At 44.2% G+C, this 23,838-nt stretch overlaps 1 protein-coding gene across 2 annotated transcripts in view; it reads left to right on the top strand.

Annotated features, from left to right (window-relative positions):
* The first annotated feature begins 22,148 nt into the window (after window positions 1-22,148).
* pde11a (phosphodiesterase 11a) overlaps window positions 22,149-23,838 on the top strand; it is a 609,195-nt gene continuing 607,505 nt past the window's right edge. For both annotated transcript variants that reach the window (XM_070875770.1, XM_070875769.1), the window contains exon 1: window positions 22,149-22,934. In XM_070875770.1, coding sequence (XP_070731871.1) covers window positions 22,149-22,934 — 786 coding nt within the window. The remainder of the gene's footprint in view (window positions 22,935-23,838) is intronic.

Genomic DNA, 23,838 nt, shown 5'->3' with positions numbered 1-23,838 from the left:
TCGGAGTGGGTGCAGGACATTCTAAAAAGGGAGGGAGAACAGCCAGTTGTCGTGGTGCACATTGGTACCAACGACATAGGTAAAAAGAGGGATGAGGTCCTACGAAACGAATTTAAGGAGCTAAATTAAAAAGTAGGACCTCAAAAGTAGTAATCTCGGGATTGCTACCACTGCCACGTGATAGTCAGAGTAGGAATCGCAGGATAGCGCAGATGAATACGTGGCTTGAGCAGTGGTGCAACAGGGAGCGATTCAAATTCCTGGGGCATTGGAACCGGTTCTGGGGGAGGTGGGACCAGTACAAACCGGACGGTCTGCACCTGGGCAGACCGGAACCAATGTCCTAGGGGGAGTGTTTGCTAGTGCTGTTGGGGAGGATTTAAACTGATATGGCAGGGGGATGGGAACCAATGCAGGGAGACAGAGGAAAACAAAAAGGAGGCAAAAGCAAAAGACAGAAAGGAGATGAGGAAAAGTGGAGGGCAGAGAAACCCAAGGCAAAGAACAAAAAGGGCCATTGTACAGCAAAATTCTAAAAGGACAAAGGGTGTTAAAAGAACAAGCCTGAAGGCTTTGTGTCTTAATGCAAGGAGTATCCGCAATAAAGTGGATGAATTAACTCTGCAAATAGATGTTAACAAATATGATGTGATTGGGATTACGGAGACGTGGCTCCAGGATGATCAGGGCTGGGAACTCAACATCCAGGGGTATTCAACATTCAGGAAAGATAGAATAAAAGGAAAAGGAGGTGGGGTAGCATTGCTGGTTAAGGAGCAAATTAAGGCAATAGTTCGGAAGGACATTAGCTTGGATGATGTGGAATCTATATGGGTAGAGCTGCAGAATACCAAAGGACAAAAAACGTTAGTGGGAGTTGTGTACAGACCTCCAAACAGTAGTAGTGATGTTGGGGAGGGCATCAAACATGAAATTAGGGGTGCGTGCAATAAAGGTGCAGCAGTTATAATGGGTGACTTTAATATGCACATAGATTGGGTTAACCAAACTGGAAGCAATACGGTAGAGGAGGATTTCCTGGAGTGCATAAGGGATGGTTTTTTAGACCAATATGTCGAGGAACCAACTAGGGGGGAGGCCATCTTAGACTGGGTGTTGTGTAATGAGAGAGGATTAATTAGCAATCTCGTTGTGCGAGGCCCCTTGGGGAAGAGTGACCATAATATGGTGGAATTCTGCATTAGGATGGAGAATGAAACAGTTAATTCAGAGACCATGGTCCAGAACTTAAAGAAGGGTAACTTTGAAGGTATGAGGCGTGAATTGGCTAGGATAGATTGGCGAATGATACTGAAGGGGTTGACTGTGGATGGGCAATGGCAGACATTTAGAGACCGCATGGATGAACGACAACAATTGTACATTCCTGTCTGTCGTAAAAATAAAAAAGGGAAGGTGGCTCAACCGTGGCTATCAAGGGAAATCAGGGATAGCATTAAAGCCAAGGAAGTGGCATACAAATTGGCCAGAAATAGCAGAGAACCCGGGGACTGGGAGAAATTTAGAACTCAGCAGAGGAGGACAAAGGGTTTGATTAGGGCAGGGAAAATGGAGTACGAGAAGAAGCTTGCAGGGAACATTAAGACGGATTGCAAAAGTTTCTATAGATATGTAAAGAGAAAAAGGTTAGTAAAGACAAACGTAGGTCCCCTGCAGTCAGAATCAGGGGAAGTCATAACGGGGAACAAAGAAATGGTGGACCAATTGAACAAGTACTTTGGTTCGGTATTCACTGAGGAGGACACAAACAACCTTCCGGATATAAAAGGGGTCGGAGGGTCTAGTAAGGAGGAGGAACTGAGGGAAATCCTTATTAGTCGGGAAATTGTGTTGGGGAAATTGATGGGATTGAAGGCCGATAAATCCCCAGGGCCTGATGGACTGCATCCCAGAGTACTTAAGGAGGTGGCCTTGGAAATAGTGGATGCATTGACAGTCATTTTCCAACATTCCATTGACTCTGGATCAGTTCCTATGGAGTGGAGGGTAGCCAATGTAACCCCACTTTTTAAAAAAGGAGGGAGAGAGAAAACAGGGAATTACAGACCGGTCAGCCTGACATCGGTAGTGGGTAAAATGATGGAATCAATTATTAAGGATGTCATCGCAGTGCATTTGGAAAGAGATAATATGATAGGTCCAAGTCAGCATGGATTTGTGAAAGGGAAATCATGCTTGACAAATCTTCTGGAATTTTTTGAGGATGTTTCCAGTAGAGTGGACAAGGGAGAACCAGTCGATGTGGTATATTTGGACTTTCAGAAGGCTTTCGACAAGGTCCCACACAAGAGATTAATGTGCAAAGTTAAAGCACATGGGATTGGGGGTAGTGTGCTGACATGGATTGAGAACTGGTTGTCAGACAGGAAGCAAAGAGTAGGAGTAAATGGGGACTTTTCAGAATGGCAGGCAGTGACTAGTGGGGTACCGCAAGGTTCTGTGCTGGGGCCCCAGCTGTTTACACTGTACATTAATGATTTAGACGAGGGGATTAAATGTAGTATCTCCAAATTTGCGGATGACACTAAGTTGGGTGGCAGTGTGAGCTGCAAGGAGGATTCTATGAGGCTGCAGAGCGACTTGGATAGGTTAGGTGAGTGGGCAAATGCATGGCAGATGAAGTATAATGTGGATAAATGTGAGGTTATCCACTTTGGTGGTAAAAACAGAGAGACAGACTATTATCTGAATGGTGACAGATTAGGAAAAGGAGAGGTGCAACGAGACCTGGGTGTCATGGTACATCAGTCATTGAAGGTTGGCATGCAGGTACAGCAGGCGGTTAAGAAAGCAAATGGCATGTTGGCCTTCATAGCGAGGGGATTTGAGTACAAGGGCAGGGAGGTGTTGCTACAATTGTACAGGGCCTTGGTGAGGCCACACCTGGAGTATTGTGTACAGTTTTGGTCTCCTAACCTGAGGAAGGACATTCTTGCTATTGAGGGAGTGCAGCGAAGGTTCACCAGACTGATTCCCGGGATGGCAGGACTGACCTATCAAGAAAGACTGGATCAACTGGGCTTGTATTCACTGGAGTTCAGAAGAATGAGAGGGGACCTCATAGAAACGTTTAAAATTCTGACGGGGTTAGACAGGTTAGATGCAGGAAGAATGTTCCCAATGTTGGGGAAGTCCAGAACCAGGGGACACAGTCTAAGGATAAGGGGGAAGCCATTTAGGACTGAGATGAGGAGGAATTTCTTCACCCAGAGAGTGGTGAACCTGTGGAATTCTCTACCACAGAAAGTTGTTGAGGCCAATTCACTAAATATATTCAAAAAGGAGTTAGATGAAGTCCTTACTACTAGGGGAATCAAGGGGTATGGTGAGAAAGCAGGAATGGGGTACTGAAGTTGCATGTTCAGCCATGAACTCATTGAATGGCGGTGCAGGCTAGAAGGGCCGAATGGCCTACTCCTGCACCTATTTTCTATGTTTCTATGTTTCTATGATATAGTATATTTGGATTTCGAAAAGGCATTTGATAAGATATCCCATAAAAGGTTGTTATGCAAGCTAAAGGCTCATGGGGTTGGGGTAATAAGAACATAAGAAATAGGAGCAGGAGCAGGCCATTTGGCCGCTCAAGCCTACTCTGCCATTCAATAAGATCATGGCTGATCTTCTACGAACAAAAAACAAAAGGTAGGGATAAACAGGTCATTTTCACGTTGGCAGGCTGCATCTGGTAGCGTGCCGCAAGGATCAGTGCTTCGGCCTCAGCTATTTACAATCTATATTAATGACTTAGATGAAAGGACCGAGTGTAACATATCCAGGTTTGTCGACGATATAAAACTAGGTGGGAAAGTAAGCTGTGAGGAGGACACTTGGGGCTAAAAATTTGTGGCAGCCATGAGAGTTGTCGGTGTCACCACCACCTCGGGTTAACAGCCACTGAAAATGGACAAAGCAGTATATGAGAAAAATTTGCACTGGGGGCTAAATATTTTTAGTCCAGCTCTAACTTACTATGTAACGCCCTCCTGGTGGCATTAGTGCGGGCATCGGAGGCAAAGTTGTTGTCCAGAAGCCGCGTTCCATCTTCCAACAGCCTCTGGGAGTGAGGCAATGGAGTTTGCTAGGCATTGTGGGAAATTAAAGGGGCAATGCATTAAAAGGGCTATGCCTTCTGAAGTAATAAAAATTAAAATGAAATTTAAAAAATGCACGTTAAAAAGTCCCAAATGGGAGTCTTCGTCTCTTAAAGCTGAATTCCCTTCCGCACGTCAAAAAATGGGAAACGTGCTTCAGCACTAACACAAATGGCTCAGCAAACCAGAGAAGAGACACGCAAGGTCTCGCTTGCAGCACTCCAGCTTTGTGCAGGGGGCCAACACTGTAAGAGGGATCCTCTACCCACAGGGGCCAGAAGGCCCTCCAGAAAGAACGGTGTGGGTCCACATCACCGAGGCCGTCACTTCCGTCATTATCGCCCCATCACCTGGCTCCAGTACCTAAAGAAGCTTCATGACCTCAGACCACTGGTCAAGGTCAGTGAATGCATCTTCAAAATCCATCTCCTACCAACTGCATCACTATCCTCACACACTTCTCAGTGCACGACTCACTCCACCAAATCATTCACCTACCAGCAATCTGTACCAATCATGAAACACACCTCACATTCTTAGTCTCACCTCGCCACCTTGGAGGAGACGATGCATGCCATTCTTGGCAGAGGCATGGCTGAGCCCTTGGCCAGTGGTGGGGCATAAAGGATACAAGATGTTGGTATCCTCATACGTTATCCTCCTTTTTTCACTCACCTCTGAGTCAGAAGGTTGTGGGTTCAAGTCCCACTCCAGGAACTTGAGCACATAAATCTAGGCTGATGCTCCAGTGCAGTGCTGAGTGCTGCACTATCGGAGGTGCTGTCTTTTGATGAGACGTTAAACCAAGACCCCGTTGCCCTCTCTGGTGGATGTAAAAGATCCCATGCCACTATTTTGAAGAAGAGCAGGGGAGTTATTCCCGGTGTCCTGGCCAATAATTATGGACGTGTTTGTTTGTACAAACTGAAATGCAGCCATTTCTCTGATTGGCTCTCCAGACCTATTGCTGATTAGCTCCCTTGGAGGATAAGCCACACCCTGAAGTTCCTCTGGAATGTATAATTGGAACCGCCCAGCCCAAGTTGAGTGACTTTCCAATGTGTAATCGATCCATTTTGACTTCAGAACCCACAGAGGGTAGATCTCCCCAAAAGCCACCAAGTTCCAGCCGAAGTCCCTTATCCCAGCGTAAGTGCATCCCTCCCCCAGCTGAAGACCCTTACCCCAGCATCCTCCACCAGTTAAAGACCCTTACCCAAACGCAAGACCTGACCCCCCCCCCCCCCCATAGATGGGGCATTGTATACGGATTGTTAACAGGTTTATTGGGTATGAAGTGAATAGTGATAGTGTCATGATTTCTAGATTTCACCCACCCAACGATGTCCCTTGTAACACATGCACCGAGCCTGCACGCATCGGGGGTTTGGAGGAACGTGATCCGTCTTCTCTAAGTTCTCTCTCTCCCCTCCGCCACCACCTCCCCCACCCCCCGCCTGTAGGTCCCTCTCTTCCCCACCCCCAGGCGCTCTCTCTCTCTCTCTCCCCCCCAACCCCCACAAGCTTCTCCCTCCCCCAAACCCGCTCTCTCTCCCCGCCCCCCCCCAGCTCTCTCTCTTTGCACACCACCCCGGTCTCTCTCCCCTTCCCCAAGCTCTCTCTCTCTCCCCCAAGCTTTCTCTCTCTGCACCCCCAGTCTCTCTCCCCCACAAAGCTCTCTCCCTCCCACCCCAGCTCTCTCTCCCCGCCCCAGTCTCCCTCTCTCACCCCAGTTCTCTCTCCACCTCGCGCTCTCTCTCTCTTCCCCCCCAAGCTCTCTCTCGCTCTCTGCAACCCCCCCCCCAGTCTCTCTCTCCCTCCTGCCCCCCCAGTCTCTTTCTCCCACCCCCCCAGTCTCTTTCTCCCACCCCCCACCCCCCCAGTCTCTTTCTCCCACTCCAAGCTCTCTCTCTTCCCCCCCAGCTCTATCTCCCCCCCAGTTTCTCCCCTCTAGCTCTCTCCTCTGCCCCACCTCTCTCTCCCCCCCCCACCCCCCAAGCTCTCTCTCTCTCTGCACCCCCCCAAGCCCGCCCCACCAGCCGCTCTCCCCGCCAAGCCTGCTCTTTGGTCCGCTCTCCCGCCAAGACTGCTCTTCGGCCCGTTTTCCCCGCCAAATCCACATTCTCTACCAAGCCTGCTCTCCCCACTGACCACTCTCCCCGCTTCTTGCTCTCCCCGAATTGGTCCTGTCCGCCCACTGCCTGATCGGAGGCTCGAGGGTGCTGATGGATCGGAGGCAACGTGTGGGGCCGGTTCCGGACGGTTTTGGATGGGGGTGGTGGTGTGGGAAGGCAGGCGGAATCGGTGATATTTGTCCTAACTCTCACTCAGAAGGGAGACTTAGTACAAAAAGTTACTCTGAATATTTATCCCTGAATCAACATGCAAAAAAACAGATTATCTGGTCATTATCAACATTGCTGTTTGTGGAAGTTTGCTGTATGCAAATTGGCTGCTGCATTTCCCACATTACAACAGTGACTACACTCCAAAAGTATTTTTTCATTGACTGTAAAGCTCTTTGAGTCGTCCGGTGGTCGTGAAAGGTGTTATATAAATGCAAGTCTTTCTTTTTTCTTTTTTTCTTACAGGTCAGGCAACATCTGTGGCGAGAGAAACAGAGTTCACGTTTCAGGTCTGTAGTTGCCGGGTTTATCCCTCTTCCCTTTTTTGAACAGGAATCTAACATTTGTAATCCTGCAGTCCTCTGGCATTCTCCCATATCTAGGGAGGATTGGAAGATTGTGGTCAGAGCTTCCACAAGTTCCATCCTTACTTTCCTCAGTAACCTAGGATGCATCCCATCTTTTCTAGTTTCAGCTTTGCCAACCTTTTAAGTATCTCCTCTTTACCTATTTTTCTCTACTACCTCCTCCTGTACCGTGACATTGGCAGCATCCTCTTCTCTAGTGAAGACAGATGCAAAGTATTCATTTAGTACCTTCTGCCTCCACAAGCATATCTCCTTTTTGGTCCCTAATGGGCACCACCCTTCCTTTGACTACCTTTCTACTATGTATATGTTTATAGAAGACTAGAGAAGACTTTTGAATTCCCTTTTATGTTACCCACTAATCTAATCTCATACACTCTTTTTGCCCCTCTTTCCTTTTTCAGTTTGCCTCTGTACTTTCTGTATTCTGCTTTGGTCTCTATTGCCTGAAATTCAGGCCTCCCCGTGTCTGTACTGAGTGTGTACGGACCCGGGAAGGCATCGTAAAAGCCAGTTTTCGGCACGCAATGCGCAGTGTGCTGAAAACCAGCTTTTCCAATCTGTCAAGTTCTGGCTTGACAGATTGCACGCATCTCGGCAGCAAGGACATTCACATGGGTAAGATTGCGCTATTTGCACATCTCTTGCCCAGCGAATGTCCTTAAAACTCTTGCGCCTGATAAAAACAGGCACATAGCTTACTTTTACCAGCGTAAGAGTTTTAAAATATATAAAAAACATATAAAAATAAAATTTAAAAACACAATTTTATGTTAAAACCTCTGCCCACTAAGATAAGTTTATTTTAAACCCTAATTAAAAAACTTTAAAAAAATTGGAAAAGTATATTTTTTTCCCCAACACATTTATTGACTTTAATTTCAATTAATTTTAACTATGTGAGGTGTGTTTTTTATTTTTTATGTTGTGTTTAGTGTGTTTGAGATTTTTTTCTCATTAATAACAATGAGGACTTGTAGATATGGAGTTTTCAGTGCTATTAATGAGAATACTGTACCTGATTAGATGTGCAGTCACACGTGACTGCACCCTCTGCGTTCGAACCTCGAGGATGGACGCACGCTTCGAAGCACAGGAAGAGAAGGCCTCCCCACCGCAATCGCACGTGCCTCCGGGACCACCAGGCAATTTCGTAAAAATTCCCAGGTCGGAGGCGTTCGTCCGAAAGAAGCCTCCGACCGGAATTTCAGGCCCACTAGTGAATTATGTATCTAACATTTATCATAAGCCTCCTTTTGCTCTTTCATATTAGTCTTTATGTCTTTCGTCATTCAGGAAGCTCTAGCTTTGGATATCCTTCCTTTCTCCCAAGAATGTGTCTGGTCTGTACCCAAACAATGTCCTTTTTAAACACTAGGGTTCCCACTCTTGATTGCTATTGAGTGGCTCTGGCTGGTACACTTATCAGGTGGGGAAAGTATCAGGCTCAGCTCTGATGCCCCACAAACCAAATAGGCTAATGACACTCACTATCTGGGATATTACATGAAGAATGGCAGCTTGGGCAAAGTATCAGAGGGTACTCAGTACCTATGGATCCACTCCCTAGCATGGACCTTCAGGAGAGAAAGAAGCAAGAGGAGAAAAATGGTGAGGATAGGAGATGAAAAGAGCAAAACACCACACATTCACAGTAACCAGGTCACTCAGGCGGCAATAACAGTCTTTAATACATTAACAAAAAATGAACGTTGGTTCAGCGAGAATTTATGAAAAATTAATCTCCAGAAATTCTCGATTGATGAAAGAGTAAGTTACTTCATCACTGGGAAAATAGAAAGAATTAAGCTTCTACACATGGAAAAAGACTTGTTTTTTTAGCTGACATTGAGTGGCTTCTGATTACCTGTTTACCTAGAGCATACTAATGTACAGTATATGGAATTTGAAAGAACTGGATATACACAGGCAAGCTATTAAGTTGACCTCAAGTAACTACTATTTCAAATAAAATGAAAGTAACCTTTGGTTCACAATGCTGGTGCACTTCCTTATCTTAAAAGCAATCACTTGAATGCAACATGTGACTGCACAACCAATCAGGTACAGTATTCTCATTAATAGCAATGAGAACTCTGTATTTACAATTTCTCATTGCTATTAATGAGAAAAAAAACCCAAACACATTAAAGACACCATAAAAAATATACTCTCATATATTTTGAGTTTTGGCTTTAAACATGACAGCAGTTGTGTTTGAGACTCAGTGATTTGACCTATGGAAGTTCCTTCAATCGTGAAGTCTACAATCGTGACAAGTATAATGTGATTTGTATAATCCTGCTATTTATATCTCTGCAGCTTCCTTTCATGTGCATATATGTCTCATGCTGATATTTATAGTAATATTGTTACCTTACCTTTGCACTTCTCTTTAATTAATACGTTGTTCTGGACATCATGCCTGATCCATTGAGTGCCAGAGGCTGTAGATGGCATATTTGTGAGAGAAATTGATTTATTTTTAGGGTTGGTGTCTGTCCACCGCAACTAGCTCTTGCAAAGCATTCTAGTTTGCTTTCCTGCTGATGTCACCAAAGCATTTTCCACCACTATTTCACAGTTCATAGATTCTCAGCCTTTCAAAAATTTACAAGTTAATTGGTTAATTAATTACTTCAGAAGTGTGAAAAGATTATTGCAAGTGAGTTGCAATTTTTTTATTATGACTTATTTCTTACAGTTGGCTCATAGAAATATGACATGCTAGACTAATTTTGTTACTGGATCTATAAAAAAGCTAATGAACTGAAGGATGCTAAGCCTCAGATTTTCAAGTGAGATAAAAACATACCTGAGATAGGATTTATTTAAACTCCATCATTCTTATTCTTTCAAACACATTCAAATTTGTTTCTTTTACAAGTCTAGTTTTACAAATATTCTGCAAATCGAAAGCCTGTAAACCCTTTATTGTTTGATAAACATAGAAGTTACACACAGTACCACGAGTCCATATTGACATTTATCCTCCATGTGAGAAAATAGTCCTAATCACATTTACTCATCCTGTTCCTGTATTCCTTCAATCTCTTTTCCTTCATCCACCTATCCAATCTAACCTTGAATGTTGAAACAGTTTCTGCCTCAACCACATACCCTGGAAATGAATTTTCCATCCTCGTAACTCACGGTGTAAAGAATTGTCTGTGTTAAAGAGGCAGAGGGGCAGTTACAAAAACAATGGTACATTTTTGAAACTTAAATTTCCTGACAGCAGGAATGCAGGAAATCATTTATTAAATCTCAGTGTTTATATTCCCCTTTTGAAGTAATGCAATATAATGCATGCTGTAAAATATACGGTGTTGCTTGAGCACATGTATTGTAGATATGCACCAATGACAAAAAAATAAAAATGGCTATAATAATACTCTTTCCAGCTTCTAAAACAAACACTGGCCCCGATTTTAACTCCAGATGTTAATTTCCCTGGTCAGGCATGAGTTAAAATTACAGTCAAGTCTCAATTATGTAATCGGGCCAAAGCATGCATATGTTAAGAAGGACCTTGTTGACTCCAGGCGCATGTCCTTGCTGCCTGCTCAGGAAAGCAGGTTAAAATTGCAGATGTTGTGATCATGGCAACTTTCAGGCAGGTAAGAGGCAGGGTGATTTTAACTGCAGACCAGTCAGGTTTCTGATGAGCGAGTAGGGTTAGAAATGTCCTCTTTCTGCAACCACTCACAAGATCAATTTGAATGAAGAAGGCCAGTGAGGCCATTTTAACCAATTCATTTAGAAAAATCTAGTTTCCTTATCACGGCAATTTATGTTTTAAAAATGTGCTTTTGCTTTTGTAGCTGCCTCTCTGCTTCTTCAACACAAGGGTGTCCAAACTGTTAACTATGGACCACATTCAGTAATATTGACCTACAAACCAGTCCCATTTGGACACTGTTAGATCTCTTAATTTCCAATGAAATACGAACTCCGATGGTAGTTTTAACTTCTTTATTTTTGGCAGAGAGCGACAAACTGCTGGCTGATTGCCAGTTCCTTTGTCTTACTGGGACCACATGGTCAAAATGGCTGTATTTATACCGGGTTCAATTTACAGAAAAGAACTCGCCTTCTTTGACCTTATTGGCTCAATTAATAGTCGTTTAACCTTTTAATTGGCTCGCTACCCAAAGTCCTAAAATGTCAAGTTGATTGATGAGTTAATGCAACATGCTAACACTCACGTAGCATCTCTGACTTGTTGTCTGTGAATTTCACAGCCTGTCTAAATGCAGCCTGTTTGAATTCTCTATCAATCCCCCCTTTGATTCTTTCACAAACTGAATCATAAAACATCAGGTATCACTGGTTAAACATTCTACAAAATAATTTCATACATGTTAATAGAGTTTCCTTCTAAAATTTGTTGATGTGTTTCGTCACATGTCCGGACTAGTAGCTTCCACACAAATTTACACCAACCCGAGTTCCATCGTGGCCACAATGGAAGTCTGGTTTTAGCAGGTTAATTAACCTTATTCCAATTTAATCCAAATCAATATCTTAGTTCAACCAGTAAACAACCTTCCCTTAAGCATAACATACTCCTGTGCCACATACAGACGGTCTGCTGGGACCTGCAAGGTGTCTCACCTGCGGGACAGCAGCTACAGCCGCCTGGTCGCAACAACATTTAATCAACATAAACAAACAATATAAAAGTAAAACAATTACAACAAATAGAATCAAACCTTCCACCAATGAAGTTCCTATTGAACCTAGCCATTCAGTGGCTCCACTCCACAAAGTGAATGATGGGGGTTGCTTAAGTTTTTCTACCTCCTTTTGGATATGCTCCGCTAAGTGGATAATTTCTTCGGAGCTATCTGGGATATATGTGCAACACTCAGTTCCGAGTAGGGTGCAAGTACCTCCCTTTTCAGCCAGGATGTAATTAAGGGCCAGTCTATTCTGTAGGGTTACTATGCGGATTGCTACCATTTCTGCATTGATTTTAACTAGGGCCTCTGAGGTATCATTGGCTACCCGTTCCACAACGGATGCCATGTTAATGGATTCCCTTGCCAGTCTGGTGGTCCCATACCTGGGGATCAGAATGGCAAAAAACCTCTCTGTTTCTGTGATAACTCTCTTAGGACGGTGTAAATGTTCCGACAGTGACTTTATATGATACATATAAGGCACAATGTAGGCTAAATAGCAGGATCCCATCCAATTCTGCAGCAGCCAAGGGTAGGCCTTGTGGCCACACACCCAATAGGTGCCATTATAGGCAATGAATGTTAGCTGTTTCTTTGTCAGCAACACTCCAGGGCCTGTCCAGGCTTTTCCATCTGTTTTATTCAGAATCCCCGTTACGTTAAAAATTCCCACATCGGCCCAGTTTGGACGGTTCCGTGGCTTGATTATATTATAATTCCGGGAGCAGTTACTATACCCCATATTTTGGCCTCCTTTGATGTTTCTAATCAGACAGACCGATTCCCCCGGTCTTCCTATTCCCGTTGTATTAGTGATAACAAAAAATGGGGGCCGTTTGGAATTATTGTAGCACGGTTGTATCCCCCTTCAAAGGCAGTCAGATTGTAACCTCTGACTTCCATTTACGTGCCCAGTTTTCCGTATCCCGAAACGCATTGCCTGTTTTGTTTTGATTAATTATCCACTCAGCCATTTCCGAGATATTCAAGGGAACTGGCCTCAAGGGAATCCCTCCCTTTGAGTGAATAGGAATAATACAGTAAATTTATACATTTTCGCAAAAAATAATTGTCCTTATTAGATTTCAGCTTCAGTTACGGGTGCTCGTTTAACGTGTGAAGCATGGATCCAGGCTTTCTTTCCTTGGACTATAACAGCTGCCTGGGCGGTCAATAACACTTGATAAGGACCCTCCCATTTGGCACCCAAAGGTTCTTTATGCAACTTTTTCACATACACCCAGACTCCCGGGATGATGTCGTGTCCTCCTTCGGGTGGATTACCCCAAGCTGCCGATACCTGTCGGGAAACAGAACTAATAGCATTGGTTAAGTTCTGACAGTATGATAACAAAGTGTCACTCATTAAGTGAACATCAGCTTTCCGTAAATCGATAGTTCCTGGCAGCGACATGGGTCTTCCTGTTATTTCAAATGGGCTGAGACCTGTAGTTCTGTTCAAGGTTGCCCTAATGCTACATAGCACTATTGGTAGTGCCTGGGGCCATGGTATTCCTTCTTGGTGATATTTGGCAAGCCGTTGTTTCAGAGTTCGATACATTCACTCTACTTGTCCTGATGATTGTGGATGATAAGGACAGTGTAAATCCCACGTAATGTTCAGTAACCTACAGACTTCTTGGCAGACAGCACCTGTGAAGTGTGTTCCCTGATCTGAGTCAATGCTACTCGGGACTCCCCATCGGGGAATGTAATCCTTACACAAGACCTTTGCAGTGTGATTGGCTGTGGCTCTTTTAGTTGGGACAGCTTCTACCCATCTAGAGAATCTGTCGACCATGACAAGAATGTTAGTGTATCCTTGGCATGAAGGATGAGATATATAATCAACCTGCAGATGCTGGAATGGTCCGACAGGGGCAGGGGGCCTCAGTTAGGGCATTACCGTGATGGGTCCAGAATTATTTTTCTGGCAGATCACACAGCGGTCTGTTACCAGCTGAGCATGCTTTTTAAGTCCCCGACCCCACCAGCTTTTCTGGAACCGTGCCGTCATCTGTTGTGAGGCCAAGTGTCCCCACGAGTGGATCTGTTGGGCTAAAAAAGGCATAAGCGCTTGTGGCGCGACTGGCTTGTCGGTAACTCTTTGTCTCCAGACACCATCTTCGCATAGCTTAATTCCTGCCTCAATCCATGTCCATTTTTCCTCTCGGGAGCACTCACCTTGCATTGTTTGAAGGTCTCGTGTCAGAGTCCTGAGTGCTTTCAATCTGCACATCTGTGTTGGTTCTTCTGGAGCTGCCTGGTCGGCTAGGGCATTTCCCTGTGCTTTTGTGGTATTTTCCTTGGTATGGGCCTTACACTTCAGGATGGACACTTCCTGAGGTAATTGTATGGCCTCCAGTAAGTCTCTGACTTCTTTTCCATTTCGAATAGGTGTACCAGCAGCAGTGAGGAATCCTCTTTTCCGCCATCACTTACCAAAGTCGTGAGCGACTCCAAAAGCATAATGCGAATCTGTGTAGACATTAGCTGTCTGTCCTTCTGCTATTCAACATGCTTCTGACAGGGCCCATAACTCGGCCTGTTGTGCTGACGTTCCTGAGGGTAAACATCCTTTTGCCACTAGCTCATATAAGGTTGTAACTGCCCATCCTGCTTTTCTGGTACCATTGTCAACAAAGGAAGAACCATCTGTAAACAGGATGAGGTCTGGGTTGTGCAGAGGCTCCCCTGCTGCTAAGGCTGCTTCTTCTGTTTCTTTTAAAATCTCCACGCAGTCATGCTCTTCACATTCTCCCCCCTCTCGCTCCCTCGATTCTGACATCGGGAGCATAGTTGCGGGATTAACCGGGCTGGCCCGGACGATATGGAGATTAGGAGCTTCCAAAACTGCTGTCCAGTGGGTCCATCTAGCTGCTGTCACCTGAAACATTCTATTCATAGACAGTAAAGCGTGTACGGTGTGGGGACACTTGACAATCAGCTTTTGGTCGAGGACTCGACATGTAGCTTCCATGGCCCATAGGCAACTTCCCCATCCGAGGGCTACCGCATCCAGTTTTGCCGAATAATAGCCAATAGGTCTTTGCCGATCCCCATGTTCTTGTGTCAGTATAGCTGTCATATATCCTTCTTTCTCATGGACAAACAGGATAAATGGCTTATCACTGTCGGGGATTCCCAGAGCCGGTGCCGAACACAAAGCCTTTTTCAAACTCAGGAAGGCCTCTTGCTGTTCTTTAGTGAGGGTGATGGCTTCTTTAGAGGCACGTTTCCCCTTTAAAATATTATTCAGTGGCTGAGCAAGCTGTGTGAAGGAGTCAATCCAATTTCTGTTAAAGTTACACAATCCCAAAAAAGACCTTAGTTCCTGAATAGTGGTGGGTTTTTTAGCAGCCCGAATGGCTGCAGTTCTATCCTGGGTAAGTTCTCTCTTTCCTTGTGAAATCTTTTGTCCCAGGTATACAACCTCTTCTTGGGTTATTTGTGCTTTGTCGATGCTGGCTTTATGTCCTTTCAGCCGAAGGTGGTCCAGCAAAGCTCGTAAATCTTGTTCATGCTGTTCCTCCATGTTTGAAGCTAGCAGGATATCGTCTACATATTGGATGACTGTGGATGACAGGGGAGGTAATTCTCGCAAATGGCTTTGTAAAGCCATGTGGAATACCGTAGGGCTGTTGTGGAAACCCTGCGGTAACGGGTCCAAGTATATTGTTGTCCTTGGACCGTGAAAGCAAACCACTGTCGAACCTCCGGTGCCAGAGGCACCGACCAAAATCCGTTGGCCATATCTATAACCGAGAAATATTTATGTTCCGGTTTGAGGGCATTAAAAATGGTGGAGGGATCTGCGACCAAAGGAGCTTTTTGATCAATACACTGGTTAGCTTTCCTATAATCGACAGTCAAACGCCAAGTCTCATTAGATTTCTGTACCGGCCACACGGGGCTATTGGAGGAGCTATACGTTTTAATAAGCACCCTTTGTTTCTCCAATTGCTGAATAACCGGTAAGATTCCCGCGATGGCAGTTGGACTGATGGGATACTGTTTAGTACATGGAGGCTTGGTCCCTGTAAATGACGCAGGCTCCATCTGGAGCAGGCCACAATCGTTCTTATCTTTAGCCCATATCAGGTGTTCCTTCAATTCTTCTTTCTTCAAAGTTCTAATTGACCATGTCACCCAACCATCCTCAAAATGCAACAATGAATCTACTTGGATTAGAACGTCCATTCCCAAAAGGGGTTGATCTACTGGGCCTATCCAGACCGGCGTGGTTAGTTCATGTGGACCCAGCCCTATAAGTACCAGTGTTGTCCTTTTAATTTCCATTTTATGGCCCCCAACTCCATAGGCTGTACATGCCCTACCATCCAACGGCAAAAAGTCTCCATATTGTAGGGGTAAGCATGTTAATTCCGCCCCTGTGTCTAAAAGACAGTCCACATCCTTATCGCCCACCCTCACAGTTATATATAGCCCATCTCCCCTTTGTTGTATTAGTGCGAGGAGGGGGGCCAGGGTGGGCTCTAATCATTTTTTGCTATCCCAAGTAACTCCTTCTGTTGTTATATTGTCAGTCGCTTAAATGCTTCTATGAGGTCGTTATCTTGTGACAAGCCTGGTTTGTTGGCTGAATTGTATCCCTGGCTGCGTCCTCTTCCCCAGCCACGACCTTTCTGTTTTGCCCTGCACGTCTTGGCCCAGTGACCTTCTTTCCCACAATAATTACATTTTCCGGGTAATTTTCCTAATAACTGTTTATCGGAATCCTGGGATTTCCATCCCATAGCCTGTACAGCTCGGACTTTAGCTCCCATATCCCGATCTAATTGTTACATCGATCCACCAATGCTGCAAAGGTAGTTCCTCTACCTTCCCAGTCCGGTAACACTACCTTAAGCATTTTGGACAGTTCTGGCTTTAGATCTGCCACGAAAGCTGCTTTCAGGGGTCCAAACACTTGTTCATCCATTTCCTCATCCGTATTATTCATACCCGAATGTTCTAGCCACGTGCATCTAAACCGCTCGTCATACTCCAGGACCTCCTCTGTTCCTTTCTGTTGGCAGGCTGCAATTTTTCCCCAGTCTGTCTTAGCTGGACTGAAGACTTGCAGCCAGTGTTTAATCGCCTCCCATCCTGCATCTAAATCTTGCTCATTCTGCCCCAAAGCTTCATATACCTTGTCGTGCAATTTTCTTCCCTGTGTTTTTGGCACCATTATGGTCAAAATTTGCACTCCGTCCCAGGGATGAAGTTGATATATATTTCTTAAGCGGTCCAATTGGTCCCACGTTTTTACTCCTCCTTTCTTTGGATTGGGCAATTCCTTGGACCATTTATCAATTTTCTCTAGGTCTGCCGGAGCATGAACTAAGTATTCTTCGTACACCCTTTTCTTTGTTTTTTTGGTTCCGCCCTCATCCGCAGTCTCTTCTGATTTGACTACAACTCGTCTTTTTTTAAACGGGGCAAAGCGCACCCCTAATTCGTCATCATCCTCCGATACTGTATCATCAGAGGATTCAGAAACCGTACCTATTCCTCGGTCGTGTCTTCGGGTTTGTGCTTTTAATTTATCCAAACATGGGTACCCTGGGAATTGATCAATACATTTTCCTTTTCCTATTACTGTCTCTTGACCTAATGATTTTTTCCATTCTTTAATTTCACCTTGAAGATCTTTAACTTCCGCCTCCAGCTTTTCAAATTCAAACTTTTTCTGTCGCAGTAGTGCACAAACTGCTTGCAATTGATCCTTTGTACTGGTCAGTTCTCGATCATGTTGGGAACGCATTATAATTTCATTCCGGTTTTGGATCTTTCCCATAACCGCTAGGGACCATCTAGTTCGCTCTTTATTTTTCATACGGGTCGTTTTTCCCCAGACCCTTTTAATCTCATCCAAGGAACATTGTCCTTTGGAGGTTCCGTACTTTTGTTCGATCTTAATACAGGTTTTAGATAAGTTGAATTGTTGCTCGATGTATTCTTTCAACTGTTCGAGAATTAAATCTAGCGAAATTTCAGGTGGTGCTTGCCCACCTTTAACAGTTGTAGGCAATTCTTTGCTCTTATCTCCTGCTGCCATAATTTCTTTACTGGGGTCTCGAGTCGTAGGCTTTCTAGCCGATCAATAGGTCGGTGATTAATTAACTAACACACCGCTGAAGTTTAGACATCTATGGGACCTCGAGCTGACTACCAACCGGAGGGTTCGCAAACCGGAGGCTTTCGGAATCGCGTAGAAGGAGAGGAGAATTTAGACTTTTGACCGAGGACTTTTTAAAAAGAGGTGTCCTTACCTCAATATGTAGGTCCGATGTCCAAAATTCAGTTTCTTTCCTCAGCGATCGTGTTCGTGACGCCAAAATTGTTAGATCTCTTAATTTCCAATGAAATACGAACTCCGATGGTAGTTTTAACTTCTTTATTTTTGGCAGAGAGCAACAAGCTGCTGGCTGATTACCAGTTCCTTTGTCTTACTGGGACCACATGGTCAAAATGGCTGTATTTATACCGGGTTCAATTTTCAGAAAAGAACTTACCTTCTTTGACCTTATTGGCTCAATTAATAGTCTTTTAACCTTTTAATTGGCTCGCTACCCAAGGTCCTAAAATGTCAAGTTGATTGATGAGTTAATGCAACATGCTAACACTCACATAGCATCTCTGACTTGTTGTCTGTGAATTTTCACAGCCTGTCTAAATGCAGCCTTTTTGAATTCTCTATCAGACACAGATTTCGTATTTGCCTTAACTTTTCACGGAATCAGAAGGTCATGGATTCAAGTACCTCACCAGGACATGAACACATCATCTGGCCTGACATTTCAGTGCAATACATAGTTGATGCTTCATTGTCAGATATCAAAGGTGCCATCTTTCAGCTGAGAAACTGAACTGAAGTATCTTTCTATTCCGGTAGATGTAAAAGTTGCTGGTCCGTGCCGTACCTTCCCTGGGTCCCAACCTCATTGCTGGTCCATGCTGCATCTTCTCTGGGTCCCAACCTTGCTGCTGGTTCATGCTGTACCTTCCCTGGGTCCCAACCTCATTGCTGGTTCCTGCTGTATCTTCCCTGGGTCCCATCCTTGCTGCTGGTCCATGCTGTACCTTCCCTGGGTCCCAACCTTGCTGCTGGTCCATGCTGTCCCTTCCCTGGGTCCCAACCTTGCTGCTGGTCCATGCTGTCCCTTCCCTGGGTCCCAACCTTGCTGCTGGTCCATGCTGTCCCTTCCCTGAGTCCCAACCTCGCTGCTGGTCCATGCTGTCCCTTCCCTGGGACACGCTCTTGTTGCTGACCCGTGCTGTCCCTTCCCTGGGTTCCGCCCTCGTTGCTGGAATCACCTTTCTTGAAAATGGTCACGGTTATGGCATCTCTGAAATCCCCTGGAATTCTCTCCTCCTTCCAGATAAGAGAGATGAGATCATGGATTCACGCCAAGAGTGCTTCTCCGCCATGCTTTAATACTTTGGCGGGATTCCAGCTGCTCCCGCGGCCTTGTTTTCCAGTTGTCAGATGGCCTTTTCAAGCTCATGCCTGGGATTGGGATTGTGCCGAGGCGGTAGCAGGTAGCTGTGGGATGGTGTGACATATACTTCAAAATGAATTGCCTGTGAAGTATTTTGCGATGTCCTGATGTCTTGAAAACAATTTATAAATATAAGGCCTTCTTTATTGATATGTCATGTTTGAATTTTGCCAGCCTGGAGTTTGGAAAAGATTGTTTTAGAATGTTGTTTTCATTTGTGGATAAATCTTAAATTTGAATATTTAGATCTGTTGGTATCAGCAATTTGAAATATGTGCAAATTAACGGGGACATCAACTGAAATGTCCTCTTCCACTATTGCTTCCCCCTTCCCCCGCTCCGTGGTAACGCTATGGGACCCACAAAAGCGAGAAGCTTGGCCATCTCTGTATTGAATGCCTCTAACTCGAATTATTTAAAGCGGTTATGTGAAGCATTACGCGAAGAAAATTAAACACAAATCTGTGTTTTTGAAAAAATGTACCCGATTAACAATTAAAAAAAAAGCAGCATAAATAATTAACTGGAGCATTTCATTGCTAAAAAAAACTTCAAAAGAAACGAGTGAGGAAAAACGCCTACGATGAAAGGAAAGTCGTCTCAAGTTCCGGATTACTATTAAAAAAAACATAGCATGGTTTAATTTAAAATCCCCTTCATGTGGCACATAGGATTATATAGAAATAATATTGGGGGCGGCGGTGTATTTGTTTCCTCCAGATCACATGAGTCAGCTTGATAGAACTGAATATTAAATGATAACAGTTGGTGAAAGGTACGACTGAAAGAGTCGCCACTTTTGCTTGCAATTGACGATGCTGTGACGAAGCGTTCTGGGGATTGTGTCACTTCTACTTGAGCTGGAATGACAACCCAGCGGGGAGTGGCTGGCCGCTGGTCTACACACTCGGAAACTGAAAACAAGTGGATCATTTCCTCTAAAACTAGCTCTTTGGCCGTAGAATTATATCTAACTCAGGATTCAAAGGCCTTCGATGGGTTTCAGCACAAGATAAAACCAAATGGTAGCACATACTTGGTGTTTTCAAGTGCCCCAACTGTCCGCCCCCGATTGCTATGTAGATGTGATGATATTCGTTGATGTCAAATATAAATTCAATGTTTTCAAAGTTCGACTATTAACACCACATCATAGTAATACACAAGATATCCTCATGCGGAAGAAGACACAATAACCACGGACTAAAAAATATTTCCAGACTAGACACTTTACTGTTCTCTCTCATTCAATATACGAACAGCATTAGTAATAAGGCAAATATTACAGACATATGTATAAAACTGATTTATGAGACACTCAGGCTGTCGAGCCACCGATGCCGTTTCCTGACAGAACAAAAGCGCCTTCTCACTTGCCATCGCTAACCACGGCCGCTGTTGGTTACTAGTTCACCCCAGAGCAATACCAACAACTGTGGATTCGAGCTCAGAAAATGTCCCAGTGTGCGAGACATACATTGTGCGAGTGACTTCCCAGCCGCGCGATCGCACCGACTGGATCGCCAAACAGATTGCTGGTTTTTGATTTGACGGGAAGGGGCGCGAGGCTGAGAGCGGCTCTCACCGCGCGCATGCGTGTCACTGAACCTGGGCAATAGGCTTCGTCATCAGCCTGATGTAATTGCTTGCCGTCAGTATACATCGATTTAAATCGGTTTGCAATACAAGGGATCCTGCATATTATGAGCTCTGCCGCCTTTTACTCCAGGCTCGACTGCACTGACGTCTGACTACAAAAGACACACATCTCAACAAACAGATTAACAAATGATACTTTGATTGCCTCATGTGGGATCAAGACAACAATTACTAACGTTGTAGTTATTCCGTTCAGTTAACTCTGTGAGAATCAGTTTTAAAAAATGTGCTCGTTGTGTTTAATGCGGATAATGCATTTCTCCATGAACACAAGCACGGAGGAGCCTCCCTCATTCAATCCTGGGCGCCGTCTCAGTAGTGGTGTATAGAAATGAATTGTGAAAACACACACAGCTAATGGTGCTGAACCACTTCATGATATAATTTAAGGAAAAGTGCCAGCTTTAACCCGGGAGGACCTTCACAAGAGGTTCTACAGCACACGGTGTATATCAGTCCTTTAGGTGTAGGACGTGTTTAAGGGCGGGCACAAGAAATCTCAGGCGCCTTGCGTAAATTGCATTGAGCATTCCTCCTTGCTGAAGTCGCTGCCAGTTAGAGGCAATTATAATCCATTGATTTGACGATATTCGCGGAATTGGGCTGTGAACTGTGTCTCACGTATCCCATCTGTTTAAGTCTGTGCTTACTCCTTTAATAGAATATTGATTGGTTGGCGAGAACAATAGAATGAGCGTTGTGCTATTTGCTGGAAACACAATAAAAATAATTGTATTCGTCAGAAGTGTCTGGTTTACATTTGCCTATAGATGATATATTTATTCCCTTATCCACGTGTACTAAAAGATCGGAGAGTTATTAATAGTCCCTCACATAAGTACCTTTTGTGTTCTCTGACGATAGAAATGTACATTAGAGAACCTATTCTTCGGAGTTTCTCCTTCAACTATAAATTCTCCATGAATACCAGTTTGCTATAAAAATACGTTCTAATCTTCTTTAAAGATTTACAAAAAAAGGTACTGATTCTTTAACCTGGCAAGGACAGGCACTGCTCGACGCAGCAAAATAAAAAGCCCGTTTTACTGCACCAGTTAAGCAATTGCTTTTATAATGATCAGAGTAGACTTCGCCACTAGCGAGCTCCTACGTCAGTAGATCAGGAGGATCCACGCTTTCTCTGTCATTGCTGGCCGTGCCTTGTTACGCAGTATCAGCACTTCCAGCATGGGAAGATAGCAGACCGGACTTGACTGTCATCTGCTTCACAGGAAGCCACCAGAAGACATTAAACAGCAGTGTGCTCACATCAATCGTGAGTGATCAATCGTCCCACCCAAAAGTTAGTATGGTTCTATCTACCTTTAAAATATGCAGCATAGCGTTCAAATGGATTATCCATTTCTAACGTGCGTGAATTTTAACCTGTAACCTATGTAGTCTCATGCCGTTATGATACTTTTGTGGGAAATGAGTCGTTACATTGACTAAGATTTCCCTAGTTGTAGCTATGTCGAGTTCAACAAAGCTAGACTTCTCCGAAGTGGAAACTTTTCTGGATGATCACCCGGATCTTTTCGAAGACTACCTGCTCAGGAAGGGCAAGTACAGCTCGGTGGAGAAATGGCTCAAACAGCATCATCTCAGCAAAAACCCCTCCACTTCCAGTTCAGAGAAGAGCCTTCCTGCCAAGGAATGCTGGGCGACCAAAGGAGACGGGCTGCACAGGAGACCCTCGCAGAGAGAGCTCAGGAAAAGTTTTGCCAGATCGAAGGCGACGACCGCCAACAGGACTTATGACGAGCATGTAAACTCCAGAGACAAGGAGCCACTCTCCAGCGTGAGGAGGCGAGCTCTCCTCAGGAAAGCCAGTTCGCTGCCTCCCACCACAGCTCACATCTTGAGCGCCTTACTAGAATCTCGGGTCAACATCCCCCAGTATGCGTCGACGGCGATCGACTATAAATATGAACTCAGGGATACCAACCAGCGAGAATTCTTCCTGGAACTCGTTAAAGACATTTCCAATGACCTGGACCCAACCAGCCTGAGCTACAAGATCCTCATATTTGTCTGTATCCTCGTCGATGCCGACCGCTGCTCCTTGTTCCTGGTGGAAGGAACTTCCAACAAAAAGACTCTAGTATCCAAATTCTTTGATGTGCACGCAGGGACCACGATGCTGCCTTCGTGCAGTACGGAAAACTCCAACGAAGTGCAGGTGCCATGGGGAAAGGGGATCATTGGGTATGTGGCCGAGCATGGCGAGACGGTCAACATCCCCGATGCCTATCAGGTAAGATTTTCTTGCGCAAAAAAAAATCCCATTTGTTTCAGTTTATAATCCGAGGATATAAGGCATCACTAAGAATATATCGTTTCTGTACCGAAGATGTCAAAAGAAGATAAAAATGCTATAACATTACAAAAACAAATGAAAGGAAACTTTCTCTCCCCCTCCCGCCGCCGTTGTTTTGGCGGTCATTAAGAATCAGTTAGTCAAGTATTTCACAGTGTAATCAAATGGTGAACATTTTATTTAAATGGATGCAACTGAAATAAAGTTGTTCCGTTTTACAGTGTGTGTAACAAAATGTTTTCATTGTGTAAAAGGATTTACATACACTTTCTTTGCTATCACAGTATTTAATTCGCCATCCAACTATTCTTCATGTATATGGTGAGGAAATCAGTTGTACAGAGTCCCCTTGCAAAAGCATCAACATTCCCACCGCTTTCATCTTATTTGATCAAACCGTTATAACAGACATGTCTGGATTTCTGAAATCTGAACTCTTTCATACCTATAGATGAAATAATATATTATTAAACCATGTTCGTGCTGAATAAAATAAAATATCAAAATAACCCCTCGGTATTTTAAAGTAAGAAATGCAACACGCAATCTGTGGGTTGATCCTTTGAATGATAATATGATTCATATTGTTTCTGGAAAGTGGTTATCAGAGTGGGAATATGAATAATAAACAGATCCATAACAGGTCTAACAATGATTTGTATAGACATCCAGCAGATGGTCTGTGCACAGCATTGCTACCCGTAATAAATGCAATCGCTTGAAATAAAAGAAAAACATGTGTTGGTAACAGTAGTAATTTATTTGAGGATTATTAATAAAGGGGGCAATTAAAATGCTATTGCGAAGAAGAGAAAGAGGAAATATGTCCAGAAATGTCATT

This window comes from Pristiophorus japonicus, chromosome 3 (assembly GCF_044704955.1).
Source record: "Pristiophorus japonicus isolate sPriJap1 chromosome 3, sPriJap1.hap1, whole genome shotgun sequence".
Classification (NCBI taxonomy): domain Eukaryota; kingdom Metazoa; phylum Chordata; class Chondrichthyes; family Pristiophoridae; genus Pristiophorus; species Pristiophorus japonicus.
The sequence above is the reverse complement of the archived record's forward strand: the minus strand, read 5'-3'. Positions and strand labels throughout refer to the sequence as shown.